The 21149-nt window shown below is 46.6% G+C and overlaps 1 protein-coding gene across 1 annotated transcript in view; it reads right to left on the bottom strand.

The window, feature by feature from the left end:
- Positions 1 to 16055: 16055 nt before the first annotated feature.
- The window catches only part of Chchd3 (coiled-coil-helix-coiled-coil-helix domain containing 3), a 265714-nt gene continuing 260620 nt past the window's right edge, over positions 16056 to 21149 (bottom strand). The window contains exon 8 of the mRNA XM_026392785.2: positions 16056 to 16816. Within this exon, the coding sequence (XP_026248570.1) occupies positions 16793 to 16816 (24 nt within the window). The 3' untranslated portion in view covers positions 16056 to 16792. The remainder of the gene's footprint in view (positions 16817 to 21149) is intronic.

Here is a 21149-nt window from a genome sequence, read left to right as displayed (position 1 = left end):
TCTTCCTAGGTGACGAAAATATTCTAAAGCTAGATTATGGTGGTGGTTGCACAATCCTGATTATACTCAAAGATACTGAAATGTCCACTTGAATGGTACAAATGGTAGTCGAATTTGAATAAAGTTGTCTAAAGAAATGAATGAAACTGACATAACCCCATCATAAAACTGAATAGGCCCACTTCAATTCAAATTTTGCTTTTATCTGGAATCCCTCAGTTCTGAACTACTGAGGGTCTCCTGTTGACCCCATTTTGATCAGTAGGACTGGATACTTTCCAAACATTTGAGTATTCTTATTTTTACATTCTGCCAAACTTTGTGTTAACATCCGTGAATTGAAGTGATAAAGGAATCCACTCAGATGCAAGGGGTTGTCAGACAACATCAAAAATAAAAAACCCCAGGGCCATCATGAAGCCATCAGGGTGGAAAAGCTTTTATCTGGTAGGACCCTCTGGGCCAGCAGGACACGTGGCCTCTCACTTCATTGACGGGAGTGGGGGGAAGCTATGATGCCTCTTGGCCCCCACGTGAGGCCTGGAGGGACAAGGAGACGCTGGTTCCTGCTGGTGATTCTGTGTCTCCCAACCAGCTTCTAAAGAGCTCGGAGGTTTTCTTCTTCCTGAGCCGGCACCACCTCCTTCTCAGCCAGTGCCTACAGCTCTTGGCACTGGGTAAAGCTCCCCTTGGAGCTCATGGCAGCCTGGCTCTCTCCCTTGCCACGATGGAGAGAGAGCGTCTTCCACTTCCATCCCTGTTAATGAGCCAGGGGAAGTGCGGTAAACAGCCAGCGGTGAAATTCACAGATGATACCAATTTGGGAGGTGCGGGAAGCACCAGCTCTAAGAGGGAAAGCAAACCCTTTCTCGGAGGGAGGGTTAGCAACCCAGGCAGGTGCTAAGGAGCAAGGCAGCTTGGGGCTCAGTGCATGTCCATCAACACCGCGGGCAGCTGAAAGGAGCAGAAGCCAGGTCCCTTGGGCCTGGGAGGCATCAGCGCTGACTTAGGTCATGACAAAAACCCTCAGCAAATTGGATAGGGAGGTACTGTTGGGAAGGGCCGCACACTTGGAGCCGTTGGCTCAGCTGGTCAAGCACAGCCAGGATGCTGTTCTAGCAAAGGCCTCGGTGTGGCCGTGGTGGGAGCCAAGCCCTGGGTTTTCCAAGCTATTTCAATGTCTGCTGCTGGCAATCGCCTGGGCGGCATTGACAGAACTTCTGAGAACATAAAGATGAGCTGGGGCCTGAGGCTGCACACATGTTGTGCACTGCAGGTGGCCCTAGGTAACCCTGTGGCGAGTAGGGCACGGCACGGACGACCAGCATCAACAGACCTCGTAATATGAAGAAAGGCGGCCCAGGGCTGGAGTGGAGACACTCGAAGGTGCTCAGGAGGGCAGAAGAGAGAGAAGCAGGTGGAGCTGGGCCTGGAGGACGCAGGCCAGGTGCTGTGGACTCATCTGCATCCCCTCGAAATTCACCTATCAATCAAAGCCCTAACTCTGATGTGATGATAAATCAACTCTGTACCCTTCAGCAGTCGCTCCCCATTTCCCCTGGCAACCACTGAGCCACTTTGTGGATTTGTCTATTTTGACATTTCATATAAAAGGAATCACACAATTCTGCATGTGACCTTGGGTGACTGGCTTCTTTAGCATATTGTTGTCAGGGCTCATCCACGTTGTCCCTCGCAGCAGAACTGCTTTCCCTTTTATTAAATAAGATTCCATTGTGAGGAAGTACCACGTTTTATTCATTCATCAGCAGGTAGGGATTTGGGGGGTTTTCGACTTTTTGGCTATCATGGATTTGGTTTTGTTGTTGTTGTGCTGGGGATTGAACCCAAGGCCTTGCACCTACTAGGCAAGGGATGTCTCACTGAGCTACATCCCAGCCCATGGCTATTAGTAAAATTCCTATGAACAACAGTGTACACGTTTTTATATGAACCTATGTTTTCCATTCTCCTGAGTATATCCCTGGGGGTAGGATTGCTGGGTCTTATGGTAACTCCATATTTAACCAGTTGAGGAATTTCCAGTCTGTTTTCCAAAGTGGTCACACCATTTTACTTTCCCATCAGCAATCTATGAGAGCTCTGGTTTCTCTACACTCTCACCTGTTCTTGTCCTCTTCAGCAATCACAGACATCTTGGTGAAGGGTGGTGTGCTGTGGTTTAATTTGCATGCCTTCACTGGTTTTCCATGTGGTTCTGATGTGCCTGATTGGGGGTTTCATTTAACACTGTTCTCGACTAGAGATTAAAAATCCAATCTTGACCAAGCATTGAATGAGAAGGAGAATCAGGTGGGAGATCATGATGCAATCAGTAGAAACCCAAACCTGTGCTAAGGTCAAAGCCTGAAGCTGGTGTCCCGATAGTGGAAAGGGAACCAGGAGAGGAGACTCCATCTTTGTCAAAGGCAGGTCACAGGGTTTTCAGCTCACAGTCACAGCAAACCCAATCCAACCCCGTAAAGCAAATTCAACTGCCTCTTGTAACAAGAAGTCCAAGGGTACATGCTTTAGATGATTAATTCAGTGGCACAATATTATCAAACAATGGGTTTTCCCGATCTTTTACCTCTGCTGTCTTCCGTGCCTTCGTGTCTGTCTTCAGGCCCATCACTCCATGATGACAAGGGGCCAGCCAAGTTCCAGGTCTCAATCACTCACACAACACCAAAGGCCATCAGAGGACCTAGGATCCAGCCTTACTAGTGCCCCTTTTAAAGTTTTGCAGAAGCACCCTGCAGACACCTCATTGGCCAGGATCATGTCACATGCACATTCCTAAACCAATCACTGGCAAGGGACGTGGGATTACTATGATTGGCTTAGACAAACCACCCTCCACCCGAGTGGGGGCATGGGGGTTGTTTACCCAGAAAGACTTGTCTGCCCTCTGATTGAAGGAACTCAAGTTGTGTCAGGAAGGGAGGCGTTAACTCTGGGCAGGCACAGTGAGCACTGTTTATTACACTCTGGACTGAGACATTACGGAAAAGAAAGTGGAAGAGACTTTTCCGCCACCCTCTGCAGGTTTATGGAGATTTCCTGAAGGCTATTACAGACCATCTGTAACCTTTTTAGGGCCTAGTAATCCTCGCTCTAAGGACATTATCTATGTGGCTTCAACTGTCTATAAAACAAAGGATTGACTCAGGTTCTCCGGCTCTAAAAGGCTACCAGGACCAAGTGGATAGTACTTGAAGCCTGGGAGGATTAGGTGGGTGAGGGAGGAGTCCGAAGCTCCTAGACCTCAGGCCCAAGCGATGGGGACACAGAATGGTGGGTGGAGTGTCATGAAGTCAAAAGGATGAGGACTCCGTTTGAGAGAAGTGAGGGACAGGTGGGAGAATTGTAGATCATTATTGTGGACAGTTGGAGATTGTGGTCCAAATTATCTAGGAAAATGTGTCAAGTTTTGAAACCTTAATTTCCTATTTTTTTCTTTTTCTTTTTTTTTTTTTTTTTTTTTTTTGTGTGTGTGTGGTTGCTGCTTATATCTAATCTTCTTCCAAAAGAAAAGGGCACAGGGTGAAGGCAGGTGGCATGGGCCATGCTGGTGCTGGTTCACGGAGCCCCACTCAGCGGCTCTGGATCTGCATGGTGTAGCAGCCCCTGCTTCCAAGCCTACGGAGAAGGGCCAGAAAGTTCCAGACCAACTGTCACTTTCCTTCCAATCTTTGTGCCTCAGATGAACTTGGGTACCCAGCAGCCACGTGCACCTGGGGGTTCTACTCAGAAGGGCTGCACCCTGATGGCCCACCTGGGGCCGCCTGAGCGGTTGCACCTGGGACCCCCTCAGGAGGCAGAAGCAGTGGGCACACATTTAGCCTGGCTGGGTCCCTCCATTTCCCGCTTCCTGGGAGGCAGGCGGAGGGAAGGAAAGCGACGTCGTTAGGCAGATGTCTTGGAGCTCAGGGAAAGTAAAAAAAGGAAGTAGGGAATTTGTCTGACAGACCCCAGTGAGCAAAATTAGCATCAGCCACAGGCAGAAGGCTCTCCAGTTACTTTTCCTCTGCTTGAAACTTCTGTAACTTTGCAAAGAAAAGATATTTTGTGTGACTGCATGCAATCCATAAGGGGAAGTCAGTGAAAAATGGGGGCTTTTATTCATTGTGTATTCAGCTCAACATTTATGGAAGGCTTATACTGTACAAATGCACTGTGGTCAGCACTAGGGGAATGGTGTGGAGGTTAGCAGGGGAGTGCCCTACAAATCCAATACCAGGATGGGGCTTGTGCAGAGAGGAGCCCATGCAGCAGGTGAGGGCTAGATTCCTGGGGAGGGCAGGAATCTAGCTGTTGGACTCTCTCAGTGAGTTACTTAACCTCTCAGCCTCTATTTTCTTATCTGCAAAGTTGAGATAATAAAGGAACCTAATTTATAGGATCATGCAATAGAAGGTAATGTGTACAAAATGTTCCATACATTGCCTGGCTCAGAACACCCCTCAATTAATGTCACTTACTGAGCTATCATCAAGGGAAGGGAAATGACTTTGCCATAGGGATGATAGAACCTGTTTGCATTTACTGCTAACCCTTTTTATTATGAAGAATAAGATACACAGTGAAGTGCACACAAATGTGTAGCTCAGCGAATTATCAAAAATTCAACACACCATCTGACTGTGGTAGCACACGCCTGTAGTGTGGTAGCACACGCCTGTAGTCCCAGCTACTCTGGAGGCTGAGGCAAGAGGCTCATTGAGCCCATGAGTTTGAGGCCAGTCTGGGAACCATAGTGAGACCCTGTCTTAGAACAAACAAACAAACAAACAAAAAATTAAATACACCCACTAAGCACTCAAGCAAAGAACAGACCATTAGCAGGACCCTAGTCCCACTGGTGTCGTGTCCCCCCCCAGTAGAGAAACTGATGTCCATTTATGATAACACTTCCTAACTTTTCTTAATAGTTTTGTTACAAATATATCCATTCTGGAACACTATTTTAATAAATCTATAGGAATAGAAGTATACAATGTGCAGTCTTTAGTATTTAGCATATTTTACTCAACATTGTAAGAATCCTCCATGTTTATATGTATAGCCATAATTCATTAATTTGAATTATTATATAATATTCCAAATGCCTCCATCTATTTGGCCTTTTAACTGTGATGCACATTTGATTTTTCTCCTTGTAGCTACTGTGAATAATGTTACTGGACATTGTCTAGGTGTGTACCTAGGAATGGTATTGCTGGGTCATGATGTAGGTACGCGTTCAACTTTAATAGAGAATGCCGAATCATTTCCCAAAGTGGTTGTACCAATTTACATGCTCACCATGGATGGAACAGACTAGCTGCTTCACATCCTTGTCAACACTCAATATTTTCTATCTTTTTAATTTTTGCCATGCTGGGAGATAACTGGGAACTGCTTGTGAGTTTAATTCGCAATTCCCTAATTAGCAGCACTACTGTTGATACATTTCATATGCTTATTGGTCACTTATTTACACTTTGTAAAGTGCCTATTTCAGTCTCTTGTCCATTTTTCTTCTTTGTTGTCTTTTTCTTTAAGAGTTCCTTATATATTCAGGACATGAGCCTGTGGTAGTCAGCTTTTATTGCTGATTAAAATGCCAGACAAGAACAACTTACAGGAGGAATGGTTTATTTTGGGCTCCCACTTTCAGAGGTTCAGTCCGTGGTCAGCAGACTCCATTGCTGTGGGCCTGAGTGAGGTCGAACCTCATGGCCAAGGTCGGGCTGGAGACAGGCTGCTCAGCTCCTGGCAGCCACAAAGCAGGGAAGGAGGAAGTGCCCCCTTCCAGGGCAGGCCCCCGGTGACTCACCTGCCCCAGCCCTGCCCCACCTGCCCGGTTACCACCCAATCCATCCATTCAAAGTAGGATGGACCAATGAGGTCACAGCTCTCGTGATAGAATCATTTCACTCTGAAAATTCTGAATTAACATGGAGCTTCTGGGGGACACCTCATGTCCACACCATCAGAGAGCCCTGAGTCGGCTGGTCCACAAGCATCTTCTTTTCTGAGGATTGCTTTTTCAGGCTCTTTACAGTCTCTCAATGGACAAAAATCTTAGATTTTAAAGGAATTCAATTTATGAAACTTTCCCCTCATGGCTAGTGTTTTTTTTATCTTTTTAAAGAAATAATTCTTTATACTGAGGTCAAGGAATTATACTTCCATAGTATTTTCTAGAAGCTCTGGCATTTTACTTACTCATTTAAATGAGGCTCCAATTGAAACTGACTTTTGAGTTTGGAGGGAGGTAGGGTGCGGCTGACCCAGGATCAATTTTATTTATTTATCTATTTTGTAAGATCATTCTTCCCCGTGCACCATGAACTTGGCCATGAATTACCTGTCCACACATGCAGGGGTCTGTTTCTGGGCTCCACAATCTGTCCCTTTCATCTATTCCATGTCATACTCTTTCATTACTGGATTTATAATGGTTCTTGTAGAAAAAGCCCTCCCACTTATTTGTTCATGGAGAATGTCTTCCCTCTTCCTTAATTTACTTCTTCAAGTAAATTTCCTTTACCCTTGTTTATTTTCATGCAAATACAATTCTTCTCAAATTCGGAACACTTTCAAAATTACAGAAGTTTCAGGAAGAGTACCAATAATGGTTTTTTTTCCCTAAACCATTTGAGTGAGATGCCCCATCTCCTCCACTGCCCCAAACAAGAACAGCTTCCTCTGTGCCCACAATGAATCACGAAAATGAGAAACACAGCCGGCCACACTGTCTCTAACCACAGGCCGGGAGATGTCTTTCATAGCAAAGGATCCAGTCTGGGGCCATAGACTGTGTGTAGTTATTAGGTCTTTTTGTTGCCTTCAACTTGCACGGTTCTTCAGGATTTTCTTTGTGTGTGTGTGTGTGTGTGTGTGTGTGCTTTTCTCTCAACTTTCATGATTTTGACATTCCAGAAGGTTCCGGACCAGCCATTTTGCAGACAGTCCCTCACTTATGTGTGCCTGATATTGTGATTAGATTAAGACTCTACAATTTGGGGAGGGGGGTTAGAGTATTCACAGAAGCAAAGCTGTTGGATTCTTCTCCCTGGACCCGATCAGATTTTAATGTGACCCATGGTGGTAGTCGTTATGTCAATCACTCGACTTAGGTGATGCCTGGCAGGGTTCTCCACTGTAACGTTAAAATCTGTCACACGCTTTTGTAGATCCTACATTGGGAGGTTCTGTGGTTGTGTGTGTTCCCCAAGTTTGTGTTAGAAACATGGTCCCTAATGTGGCAATGTTGAGAGGTGATGGGCCTTTAAGGGGTGGGGCCCAGTGGAAGGTCATTAGATCACAGGGGACTCTGTACTAAGAAGGGATTAAGGCAGTTTTCATGGAACCCTGGTTAGTTCTTGTGAGAGGATTACTATCAAAAAGCAAGATTGACCCCTCTGGCTTCCTATCTTGCCATGTGACGGCTCTCATATGTGCTCCCGCTGTGATACCATCTGCCACAAGACCCTCATCGTCATCGGAGCTGGCAACATGCTGTTTGGATTTTTGCCTCCAAGACTGTGAGCTAAATAAGCCTCTTTGTTTTATAAATGACTTAGCCTCAGGTATTTTGTGGTAGCAACAGAAAATAGACTGATATAGAAAGTGATTTGAGAAACATCCTGTTTCTCAAAAAAAACAATCCCTCCTGGAATTAACATCCATTGCCCAAAGTACTATGATGGGGGCCATTTAATGATTTCATAATTCATCACTCCTTTTATGTATATTAGTTTGCATTCTACCTATCCTCATGAAACACTTTCTCCAATCATTTATTTATCTGTTAGTATGAACCCACAGTATCAGTATGGGATCTGCTTACGTTATTCACTAGATTGTTATCATCATTATAAATTTTAACACTTAAATGGTCTCAGATTTGGCACTACTCTTCTGATATGTTTTCATGTGTATTTTCCCTGGGGTTAGCCATTTCCTCAGGAGGCCATGGCTCCTTTTAGGGAGTGCTATGGGTTAAATATAAGATAACCCCACAAAAGCTCATGTGTCAAAAAATGCAGAAATGTCCAGAGGTGAAATAGATTATGAGAACTATAACCTACTCAGTGAATTAACTCATTTGATGGATTAATAATTTGGATGCATTACTAGTTGGTAACTGTAGGCAGGTGGGGAGTGGCTGGAGGGAGTAGGTCACCGGGCATGACCTTCTCCCTAGCTCCTCTCTCTCTCTCTCTCTCTCTCTCTCTCTCTCCTTCCTGGGTGCCAGGAGTTGAGAAGCTTCCCTCTGCCTCACCTCACCTCCACAGCAATGGAGTCAGTTGATCATGGATTAAGACCTCTGAAACCATGAGCTCAAAATACACTCTTCCGGGCTGGGGATGTGGCTCAAGCGGTAGCGCGCTCGCCTGGCATGCGTGCGGCCCGGGTTCGATCCTCAGCACCACATACCAACAAAGATGTTGTGTCCGCCGAAAACTAAAAAATAAATATTAAGATTTCTCTCTCTCTCTCTCTCTCATATAAAAATTAAAAAAAAATACACTTTTCCTCCTCTACATTGTTTGTTTTGGGTATTTTGGTCACAGAGGTGAAACGTGGACTAGCACAGGGAGAATGGTATTTAGAAACCAAGGACTGTGCCGTGGGTGTGCTCATCTCTATGGGAGCGTGAGTATGTATGTGAATAATCATGCACAGTCATACCTGCACTTCAGCATATCTCTGTACTTACAGTCACTGTTTCACATCAACACCTCCAACTCCAAACAAACGCCAGAGTTCATTTTGATTTTTCCCCTTTCCATCTGTGTAGCTTCCTACAGTAGGAAACCTGGCTCCCATTGCCCACTATGGCTCATTTATTGGGACAGTGTCCTCTGTACATCACCACTTTCCCATTGCTACTGCCACCATCTTTCCCCACCAAGGAATCCTCTGGTCACTCAGGCTGGCATCCTGCTGAAGCACCGCACTCTGGGCCGCCACCACCCCCAAACCTCTGCATACAGGCCTACTTGCTTGGCTCTGCCTAGTGGATTTTGGACTGGGTTATTTAGGAGGGAAGAAAAGCAGAGAAATAGGAGAGTATGCAGACATTTTGTTATTACAAGGGGGCCTTCACTTGGCACACTGCTCATGGCTGATCAGAAAGTAGAGGCCATCACAAGAGAACGGCTTGATCTTTCCACCAAATCCATTCGCGAGCCTGCATGTGGACGCACTCGGCCTTCCTCTCTGCAGTGGATGAATTCCCTATTCTGTCTGAGGCTGGATCCCAGACTTTTGGCTGCCCAAGGACTTTCCACTGAATGTATCCTCTTTCTGGTTATCTCCATACAAAATGCTATGATATCTTGTATCTTAAAAATAAATCTGAAGCCCCACCTGTCCTCTACCGACTTCTCTCTCTGATCCTTTTCCTTATAGTAAAACTCTCTCCCACCCCCGGTATTGGGGATTACACCCGGGGCACTCCACCACTGAGCTACAGTCTCCCTAAGTTGCCCAGGCTGACCTCGAACGTCCGGTCCTCCTACCTCAGCCTCCCGAGTGGCCGGGGCCACTGCATCCAGCTTCTTTTAGTAAACCCTCTTAAAACCTCCCTTGGTCTCCACTTCCCTACCCACTCCTTCCTCACCTGCATTGTGACCAGGCTTCCCTTCTCACCAGTCACCAAAACCACTCAAGAAGTGACCTTCATGTTGCGGAAGTCACCGGCTCATTGGGCCCACCCCCCATTCAACCCACAGTAGCATTTAAAACGGCAGGCCTCCCCTCTTTCTGGAACCACTTTCTTCCCTGCCCGTGGGCCTCCCCCCTCAACGGGCTCTCCTTGCCCCTGGCCAGCTTCTCTCCTCTCCCCAAGCTTGTCAGGCTGAGGAGCCACAGGCTGCCCTCCACCCTCCTCCCGTCCACCTTCACCCCAGGCTGGGCGCCGTGCCAAGGGCCCAGCTCACTGCACACGCAGGACTGGGTCTTCCCTCTGCTCCAGCTCCTGTCTAATGGCCTCCCCAGCTCTCAGCCAGGAATCCAACGTGGGTTCCACCTCACCCAGTCAAAGCCAGACCTTCGCTTCCTGCCCACGCCACCCCCAACTCTTATGGTATTAGGTGTCTCCATCACTGTAGATGGCACCCCGTTTGGGTGGGTGCTCACCCAATTTGAGGTGGTCTTCCACTGGCTGATGCCTCTCTCCCCCACACCACATCGCCTGCCAAGGCCCGGAGACCTCTGACGTCTGACTTCTCTGTTGCTGATTTCTCACTTGGGTCATTAACGCGATGGCCTCCTGGTACTCTCTGAGCCACCCACAGCGTGGCTAACTCTCCACACAGCAGCCAGAGGGGCCTTTTATAAACTTTACTCAGACCAACAGATGCCTCACTACAAAACCCTCCGATGGGGTTTCATCACACTCAGAATAAAACTCCATTCTTTACCACAGACAAAACGGTCCTCTGTTCCTGTTCCCGACGACCTCTTTGAACTCATCTGCCTTTTCACTCGGCTGCAGCCACGAAGACTTCCTTGCCATTCCCAAAATACAATAAACTCGCTCCTGCCTCAGGACCTTTGTGTGTACTGTTCCCCAACCTGGAATGCACTTCCTCCAGATCTTCCCACAGACAGCTCTCGCATATCCAGAAATCTGCTTAGAGTTCTCCTCCTTATAGTTTTTGTCTTCACCTCCTGGTCTAAATAAACAGCACCACCCAAGTACCTGTTCTCCCCACTCCTGACTCTTCCTTCCTGGTAGACTCACTGCTGCCTGACATTGAGTCCACTGTGCACACATGCTCTGCAGGTCAGGACCCTATAGGTCTTGTTCATCTGTCTCCCTGATGCCCTGGACAGTGCCCGGTGCACACAGGCTATGCTGATCTGGTGAGTTAATGTAGGAATGATGCAGACAGTGGTGTGCACATGGCCATTGTGGGCTGGTAACTTCTCCGGGAGTGAACAGTGGTTAGGAAAACTCCAGACAGGGGCTTCAGATGCTCCTGAGGCATCATGACCCCAGCAAAACCCCTCCGTCTTCTCCACAGTCACATTCTCCACCTCACTGCTCTGCTCGTTTCCGGTGGAAGGAACTCTGCCTTGGTCACTCATATTTCCAAGTTCCGTGTTAAGCACCAGAGCATGAGGCGTAGGTGGGTGCTCTTTTGTTTGGGGTTTGCATTTAACATGTGGGTGCTGCCAAGTGAATCTAAGAACGCAGAGGTAACTTGGAATAGTCCTGCGACAGCAGTGGGCCAGCGTCCTGGGCACCCTCTTTCCCCAGTGGAGTTCCCACTCTTGCTCTGTGGCCTGTTTTCCACCCTCGACAAAAAACAACCATGCCACTCAAGTCTGTGTTGAGCTGTTCCCTGGGACTTCGTGGCGTGCTTCCGAGGTGGGGTGTTTGTTACCCTGGGGAGAGGCAGAGCCAGGCCACAATGTGAGGCTGGACCCGCTCTGCTGGTTTGGACACGGCCCACGGCTATGAAATGAAGATGGCTTCCCCTCCTCTCTTAGTCTGCCCAGGCAGCAGCTAATAGGCAGATGGCCCCGGTCATCTGGCTCTTGAACCTGATTTTATATACCTGCAGGTGGGGCAGAGAGAGGGAGCACAGGCTTTCAACCCATGCAATGGGCACTGACAGGGGCCAGCAGTAGCCTGGGCAAAGGGCAGAACTGGCAGGACGGAGGACTCTGCGGGAGACTCCCCAGATGTGGGCCACTGAGGATAGAGTGGTTCCCTGCAAGGGACCACTGACCTCTGGCTTCCACATTTGCATTTAGAAGCCATTATGGAATGTAATTCACTCTGAAGGCAGGGTTATATTCAAAGCACACTACCCCTCAGCAAACGGACATGACCACAGTCCAACATGGGTCTTCCCAGGAGAGGTAGGGGAGACCAGGTGGAGAGTGGCAGAGGAGAGGGCAGGGAGGCTTTTCGGCATGGGAAATGAGGTGCGGAGGACTCACCTCCCCAGACTCACTGCAGGAGGTTTGGAGCACTGTACTAGATTGAGCTCCAGTTGTTTTCCACCCCAGTTCACTTGGTTTGAGGGAGTTTCAGGGACTGAGCTGAAGAGTTTCCATTTCCAACTTCCTTTGCCGTGGACGACGCTGGCTTCCTCCTCTGCGGAGTTCACTTTCTCCAGGGGCTCTGCCAGTGACACTGAGACTGGAGGCCCCAGAGTGGGGTGCACGACGTGGACGTCTTCATCCGAACATCAGCCTGGAGGGAGGATATTGAGTTGGGTGGCTGGTGGTTTTGCTCCCAAATCCAGTATCCAGTGACACTGGACCCTGGGAGATATGGAAAGTCCCTGAAATACGTGGCGGACCTTGTGGGACAAGTAGGGTGCCTCTCACTCTGGGTCTGGGGAACAAATCTACCTTGTCTCCCGTGTTATCAATTCAATCCATGAACCTGACAGCAGCCTGAGCTGGACTCCCAAGGGAGATGGGCCAGGAGCAGTCTCTCATACACCAGGGAGGCCTCGGAGGTTCACACCTCACTCCTGAGTCACGGAAGTCACTACCACTGTCTCCCCAGGTCATACCCTGGCAGGGGTTATATATAGTAAGTGGACCCATTCAAATTAGAATAATTTAAAAAAAATGATATTTCTCTTCCTATGATCATAGGTTCAAAATGAGAGAGGCGAGAGGGTAAAGACATTTTTGAGAATAATGTCCAAATTCTCCATGCACAGACTTGATCGTGAGCCTCTTGCTGCCTTCTGGGGATGCTAAATGGGTCCCTGTCCCCCTCCTGTACTGCCTTTATCGTTGTTTCATTGTTGGCACCTCTGAAATAAGGGGGTCAAGAAAAGAGAGTAAACACTGAAACCTGCTGTATTTTGCAATCTTCCAAGACCCAGAGGGAGAAGAGGCAAAAATAAATATCTGTAATAGAATGCGCTGAAATAAACTGTGGACTTTGGAACACAGTTAATTATTCTCCACTTGTGCTGTGGTCTATCCCAGGGGTGGCTTGGACTGTGGGTCTCTCCTGCACAGACTTTAATGCATCCTAGCCTGGAATCAGCCTGGCCACTGAGCGAAACCTCTGCGGCAGTGATGGGCTTTTTCTCCCATCTAATCCAGATCGTAAATTCTAGGGAAAGCACAGTCAAGGGCACAGGGAATTAAATACAAATATAGGCTGGTTTCCCCCCCACAGAATTAACAAGTTCCATTTGCCTGGTTTAGAAATTAAGAACCACAAACATAATTACTAAATGATAAGAAGTACTATCTATATGACCAAAGATTTGGGAGGCTGGGGAGGAAAAGAGAGAAGGATCAAACATTATATTATAATGGAAAGGAACCAGGGCGGGTCACTGTACACCAAGGACAGTGACATGGCCCAAGCTGTGGCAGCAGCCCCAGGTGAGAGCCTGGAGGAGGAGATGAAGAGGCAGGGACAGAGAGGAGGAAGCAGAGCTATGGAAGATAACTGGGGGAGGAATAGAGGAAGGAGGCAGGAAGGAAGAGAGGAGGATTGGAATGAGTATTCAACTCAGACTCCAACTTTTCAATGCAGTTGGTTTGAATCCCAGTAAGCTGCTGCAGCCCTTTCAATGGTTCAACTGCCCTAATTCTTCACTTTTCAAGGATACAATATATTATTAACTATAGACACCATGTTGTACAATAGGTCTCTTGAACTTACCTCTATCAAACCGAAATTCTGTTGCTCTAATTCTTAAGTACTGAAAGTGTCAGCTCCTATAGCTCATGGAAATGTGGATTTTCAGCAAAGGCATTTAGATCTGTAGGCCAGAAGAGATGGAGCAAAGAGCCACGTGTCCCCAAGGACTAAGCCAGAGAAGCTGAGGACCTGGGGCAGCTTGTTCAGTTCTAAGCAATATGACGGAACACTTATGCTAGGGTCTTGCTGGTCGACCAGTAGGCCATAATCATCTGACTTTAAGTAGTCTACGTTTGGGATTAAAAAGGATGTCAGTAATTTTTTTTTCATTATTCATGTTCACAAGTAGTTTTCTGTAATAACTGACTTTTCAAAAGAAGGACTTTATGCTGGTTCAACTTAGCCGTCTCCTACAAGTTCATCAGACACTCAGTGAGTAGGAGAACATCTGAGCAGCTTTCAGGAGACTTTAGTCTTCTTGGCTTCATACTGTGGTTCAAGGTGTGTTCTTCTTAATGGACAAACCCAACTGATTGGAACCTCATATAAATCCCAATGTTCTTCCCAAGCAGTTGTCCTCAGAGCTAACGTGACCAGGACAGAGCTGGGATGCCATCAATAGGGAGATCTGCACAGGTATAGCAAAAGGGGTCATTTTATCTTTTTGTTCCTCCCAAAGCGCTCTTTCCTCCCACATCCATCATGTATATATGAATGATAAATTAATAGCAGGCGCTGGAAGAGAGATGGCCTGATGAGCCCCCTCCTTCCCCCGGATTCAGCCACCTCTACACGCCTGACTCTGCAGTGCTGTGTTCTCTGCCAGCCACAGGACTGGCAGCCTGGGATGTGCCAAGTTCTTGGCTCCAAATTGCAAAACAAAACAGTATAGGAGGGAATTTGTGAGTTAGCTGATTTGCAAACACTATAGCAAGTCACCGTGTAAACATTTGTTTCTGTGTACCTATGATTTCTCTCAGGTGGTTACCTGCATGCCGTCCTGGCAGTGCCAAAATGCGAGGCTCCTCCAGTCACCAATGACTCCTCCATTCACACTTAAATGAGCTCAGCTTAGTGTGCACCATTAAAAAAACAAAACCAAACAAAAAAACAAAAACACCTTCATTAAACAGTAATCACAGAGTAGCCTGGTAATTGTGGAAGGAGGGTCTCCAGTGTTACTCAGAATCAACATCAGACTTACAGGTGTGTTCTCAAGTGCACACGAGGATGTCATTCAGATGGCGCCAACCCAGGGACTTGGCTGAAGAAGCTAGTTCCCTTTACATGGGTTGGGTGACACTATCTCCTCTCAAGTTCAACCTGACTTTCTTTAAATAAAAGTCAGTAGGGACATAAGTTGTAGACATTCCTTCCATGCCCCCAACCCCAAATACCTTTAAAGAAAAATCACACAAATCTGCAACCTTTACCGGGTCTGACCCAATGTATATGGTCAACATTCTGATTCTTCACGGTAAATCTAAACACTAGGTTCTTTGACACTTTTTTTTTTTTTTTTTTTTACAGTTTAAGAAATTGGGGGGGGGGAGTGTAAAGCTGGGAGGGGTGACACACACCATAATCCCAGCAACTTGGTGATGAGGCAAGAGAATTGCAAGTTCAAGGCCAGTCTCAGCAACTTAATGAGATTCTGTCTCAAAATTAAGCATAAAAGGGCAGGGAGTGTAGCTAAATGGTACAGCACCTGGGTTCAGTCCCTAGTACCACAAAAAAGAAATGGAGGTGTCATTGAGTAGGTGAATTGGATGGTGGGCCTCACAGCTGGTATGTAGCAGAGGCAGAATCTGAACACAAATAAGCCTTATTCCAAAGCATGTATTCTAAGTAATTTTGCTAAATTCTCCCTCTAACAAAATAAAAATGAAATAAAAATTCTACATGACAAAAGACATCATGGATAGATATCACAGAGCCAACATTTTCTCCTCCTCCTTTTCCTAGAAGGCCCGTCCCATTCAGCTTCCAACTTGCTCCAATTCAGGGCTGAAGCACCAATCCTCATAGAAAAGGGAGAGTTATAACCACAAGTTTCAATGAAACTGGAAAGAGGGAGACTCTAAAGGTTGACTTTTTAAAAAACATTTCATACCATCACAGGGTCAGAAGGTCCTAACCAAGGTCATCTAATCTGTTTCTTGCCCCAGGCACGATGACTTCAGTCATCTCACAACAGGAAGGCTCATGCAGTTTGTAAAAGTCTTACTGGATTCTACCTACCGGAGAGGAAGCTGCTAGTTATCCCTTGCCTGCCTGTGGTCCTGTGATGTGCTTCAGTGCTTTTTTAGAGAAAAGGTACAGCACGAATGCAAATTAGTAACAATGTACATCGCCTCTTGTCCCATAGCACACCCATCCGCCTCAGACAAAGGATGCAGGAGGCCCCAAGCTACAATGCCAGTCTTTGTCAGAAAATATATTTATTATTGATAGTGAGCAAAGTAAAGTTGTCAGTATTCATGACAGAGGTTGCATAAGCCAGGTGGCCTTTATGTTGGTAAAAATGCCTTATTTCACTTGTAATCATAAACATTATTCCAGTTAAAGGGGACATTTTTTTCCTTTCTGTCTTCTTATTTGCATGATCACCATAATAAGTTAAAATGAAATAAATTCTCATATAAATCAAAGAAGAAAAGGAAGAGAGTGGAAGCAACTAGCTGCAGCCCAGACAGGTCCAGACAACTCCCCCCAGCACCACTGAGGCTCTGAGCTCGGGCAGCTCTTTTGCTGTCTCTCCCCTCCACTATGATAAGCTAGGCCTCCAGATACCCTCCAGGCTCTGTGAGAGTAGGGTTTCACCAAACAGTGGAGCTTGGTGGCTCGGGAAGCCTTTTGTGGTTAGTGGAAGTTAAATAGAAAGTACAAAAAGGTGGAGAGGGCCGCCCTTGTCTTTTATTCACCATCAGTGGGGTTTAATAACACTGGACAGCGTCCTTGGATGTCTGAGCCTTGAGCCAGGCCTTGGTCTTTCAAATTGTTGCTGATCAAAACATGACATGATTCTGTTGAGTCCATTTTCCGGTCCTTCTCTTTAGTGGTCTTCTCTGTAACTGGGTTCTTTTTCTTACTAGGGAAAAAAAAATGTTCCACCTCTGGAATTAATGTTGAAGGAGTTTGCATGTTCTCTAAGGTGGTTTACCCTCCCTTCTCCAGCATGCTCTGCAAGAGAAATAGAAAGCGTATAAGTTTTACCACCAGTAAGACATCATGAAAATACAAGAAGGCAGTGAACTATTTAAGATGATTTACACTGTTTTCCAAATATCTACTTCAACAACAAAACAAGGCATATGCTTCCTGGCCACACAGTATTACTACCTTTAATGAACACTCCTGATCTCTGAATGAGCCCTTCCCACCAGAATCCCAGCAGAACACCCTAAAAACATGGCCTGGCTAGTGGGGTACAGTGGGCATGTATGTGCCATCTCACTACCAGGGGCATCTGGAGATGTGACCACATTGACCAGAGAGGGCAATGATTGCCAGTGCAGTGTGACAGGGGTTTGGGGACTTGAACCCAAGGGCTCTGAGTGGGAATTTCTCAGCAGGATTCTACCCCACAGTGCCATCAGCTCACCCCAGGCAGAATGCTTACCATGCTGGGCACTGCTGTACAGACAGGTACCTACTCCCAAATGTCAGAAGCAGTCCAACCACCAGATTAAAAATCTATCGTCAGACCCTGGCCCAGTGGTGCATGCCTGAAACCCCAGTGACCCAGGAGGCTGAGGCAGGAGAGGGCTAGCCTGGGTAACTTAGCAAGACCCTGTCTCAAAATACAAAGAGTTGGGGATGTAGCTCAGTGGTAGAGTGTCCCAAGGTTCAACTCCTAGTATAAAAACGCTGACAATCACAAAACCCCAAAATTCTACAGCTAGCTGATGTAGGGATCTACCTCTTCCATTCTCAGAGATCTTTAAAAAGAAACAAATGACACAATGCTAAAATTATTCAGAAGAGGGTGGGTGGGGCCCTCAGGGATGGACACCTTCCCCTGGCTTCCTGCACCCTTTTCCCAGCAACCCCACACTGGCTCAGCTCTTAGCTGGCCTCCTACAGGGTTCTCTCTGCTCTCAGTTCAGGGCTATGAAGAAACTAATACGCTGATCAAATAACACCTGCTGATCAAAACATCATGAGATTCAGGGTCATAATCTGCTAATTTTTATTTATTTGCTAAATATATGCTAAAATTTATTTCATTGAACAAGTAATATGTTCATGGTAAAAAATTCAAAAGGAACAAAAGTATATCTGGGAAAATGTAGTTTTTCCCTTCCTCCTGTTTTCTTGTGGATGCTTCCAGGGAAGGCATGAGATAGAGGGTTGTTCTGCCTCACACTGAAGGAGTGGTCAGGGACAGCTTCTCAGATGATGTTTCATAGGATGGAATAGAGCAGAGCACGGGGGGTGGATGGGTAGGGGTGGGGGTGAGAAGCCGAGGCAAAGAGTCGGGAGCCAGCAGTTCCTGGATGACCAGGAAGGAGGGAGAGGGGCCTGCCGTAAGGCAAGGTGTGTGCTCAAGATCTACCAGGAGACAGAGCATAAGAGGGGCCCAGAATGGAGTCAGGCTGAGATGCTTCCTGCTGCTAACGAAGCAATGTGGGGATCCAACAAGAACCAGGCAGAATGGATCCAAGAGAGGAAAGCTGGGAGGAACACTGAAGAAATCAACAAGGATGGGAACAGGAAATGCACACACATACCCCCCACAGGAAGCAAAAGACAGAAGATGAGGCCGAGGTACAGGTGGACCCTCAGGGACAGTGTGAGTGTGTGGGAAGGTCACCAAGAGAACAGGGAGGTTGGTGGGAGGAGCCAGTCTGGGAATGAGGACTTCCATTTTATATTTGTGCGTTAGATGATTTTTGAAGGAGACGTCCTGGGTGGAAACGCCTGGAAGGAAGTTGCAGGTTGGAGAAGGGAGGTCAAAGGTCACTAGAGATAATGATTTAAGGTCAAAGATAAAAAAAGAAAAGAGAATTTAAAATGGGCAGAAAAGAGAGTGGAAGAACAAACAAGAGTGCTGGGTCACAGAAGCGAAGGTGGACAGAGTACCCCCCAAAGTGTCCATGATCACAGGTTTCTAAGGAGTTCATGTCCAGAGGGCACCAAGGAAGAACAGAGTAAAGGCAGATAACTAGCTGCAGAGAACACACGTGGAAACGGAAGGCAAGATGATGTTCCAGTCAAATGGGAAATAAATGAGAAAGCAAGACGCATCCGTAGAAAACAGAAGGACAAAGGGGAAGGCTCTGGGCAGAGCTGTCCTGTGAGCACGCACTGGAAGTGAGGCTCCTCTCCCAGGCATCGCCCAGGAGCTCTGGGCTTGCAGGGGAAACAGAACAATGAGCAGCTAGCTACCAGGCAAGAGTCGGACACCGTCCAGCATCTCATCTATGCTGACCCCTAGTCACCTGACCTGTGTGAAAGTCTCCATCACACAGGGGTGCCCTGTAACTTCCTGATATACAGACAACTTCACCCCAACATTCTTCATTAAACACCCAGTGAAGCTGTTATAAAGCAGACCCCCACCCGACCCACTGAAGGGCATTCAGTTCCTAAAGAAAATGATCCATCTATGAGCGACACCACCCACCACTGTGCATTTTGGGGCCTGCACTCACTGTATTCTTGAACACATCGCCTGGTCAAGATGACATGGTTGTGCCTCTCCCTACCATTTAGGTCTTATGGTTATAAGGATAGATGTGTGGCAATATGCCCCTTTTTATATGCTGCAAAATAATCTGCAGCTACAACATAATTAAAGCCCCAGTTAAAGGGGTTTTGGGGAGTCTAAGGATTTTTTAATATCATTTTTTTTCTCCTCTGTAACCCTGATCAAACGTAGATGGGTAATTTTTCAGACAAATCATATAACGCTAACAAGGTCAGACTGTCCTGGAGAGAGACAAGCTGGCCCTGGTTGGGTTGGGGATCAGTGGGCCAGTGTAACATAAAGATGCTCTCAGACCACATGTGAGCAAATACAAAACTCACAACCTCACACCCTCTGCTATGTGTATTAAAATCCTCATGTTCAATGATAGCGTAGTGATTCAGTGGATTCACGAGTGACATCTTAGAAACTTGAGGGCCCACAGGAAGCTCCAGGGCTGGTCTATAAACCTGCTGTCAAACTGCACTTAGTTGCCACCAAAGGGTGGCAGAGGTGGTACAAAACTGTCTAGCTGCTGTCAGAGACATTAACTCATACAATGTCAAGTTGAATTTTTAAAAAGATGAATAAACTGATAGAGCATTCTGTGTTATTACTATATCACAGCTTTGTGTGATAAAACCTGCCCAACCCCATGCGGGAGGGCCTTCAGCTGGGGGATCCTCGGGCCTGGCAGGGTATGTGTTTCCACCATATAGGTTCCCTGGCAATATCTGTATCGGTTCTGTAAGGAGATGCTGTTGGGCTGAATTTCAACACTGCATAAATTTAACACTGCATAAATTAACATAGGAAATTCCCTGAAGAATGAGGGAGAAGCTTTGCAAGTTATAAAAAATTGCTTCCTTCATTTAAGGAACTGCTAACACTTAATCTTAATGTGGAGAGAGAAATTCTTTGCTTCTGCTCATCATTCACATATTTGGACCCACAGAAACTCCTTTTGTCAACAGCTGGGTAAATTACCAAAAGGAGAGAATGATTCACGTGTTAACACTGCTCTTTTCCCGAATCTCTGCCTGATTCCAGCCACAGAGGAACAACTGGCAGCTCACCCTGTCAAACAAGAACAGCGCCCTGGAGACCTGAAATTGTGTGTCATTTCCACTTATTAAAATGATCTTAACCACTTTCCTCAAATGTTTTGGTTACATAGTCATTCTGTCAACTGATTTCTGCATTACAGCTCTCTTGCAGGGGTTAACTATCCCAGCAGCCTGCTGGCTCCTGGCTGTCCCAATATATTTGAAAGGAATTATGGCAACCTTGGATTATGGAGTAATCAAGACAAAGAGAATAGTCATTTTTTCCCCCCAAAGATATCACTCAGAATGCTTATCTCTGGGCAAGCTTATTCTGCATCTCCCCAAGATTTCAGGCCTAATTAAGTTGGGAATAGACATAGGAAGGTTTATATAAGTCCAGGGGAAATTGACACAGGCATGTGTCCTAGGTTAGACACAGCTTTGGCACCTGAGCTGTCATTAAGGAGGGACAGGAAGTCAGGGTGGGAAGAGAATGGAGCTTCGAGGAGGGACAAGGCAGGAGAAGACTGGGAGATGGGAAGGAAAGTCATCTATAATTTCGATCTACCAAAGCAGAGAGCCAGCTTGGCCTGTGGGCCCTGCACTGCTCAGCCCCACCTGGATACTGGTCAGCTCACTTGCTCTGTTTGCAATGTCTATATAACCCCCAGCCAGGGCTGCTCTTTGTTCTTCCTGCTTTGGAAGAAACACAAGTAAACTTTCCTCTGTCTCTATCTGGTTTTAGGTCTTCTATGACAAATGCTATGTGTAATATTCA

Source organism: Urocitellus parryii, chromosome 3 (genome assembly GCF_045843805.1).
Source record: "Urocitellus parryii isolate mUroPar1 chromosome 3, mUroPar1.hap1, whole genome shotgun sequence".
NCBI lineage: Eukaryota > Metazoa > Chordata > Mammalia > Rodentia > Sciuridae > Urocitellus > Urocitellus parryii.
The sequence above is the reverse complement of the archived record's forward strand: the minus strand, read 5'-3'. Positions and strand labels throughout refer to the sequence as shown.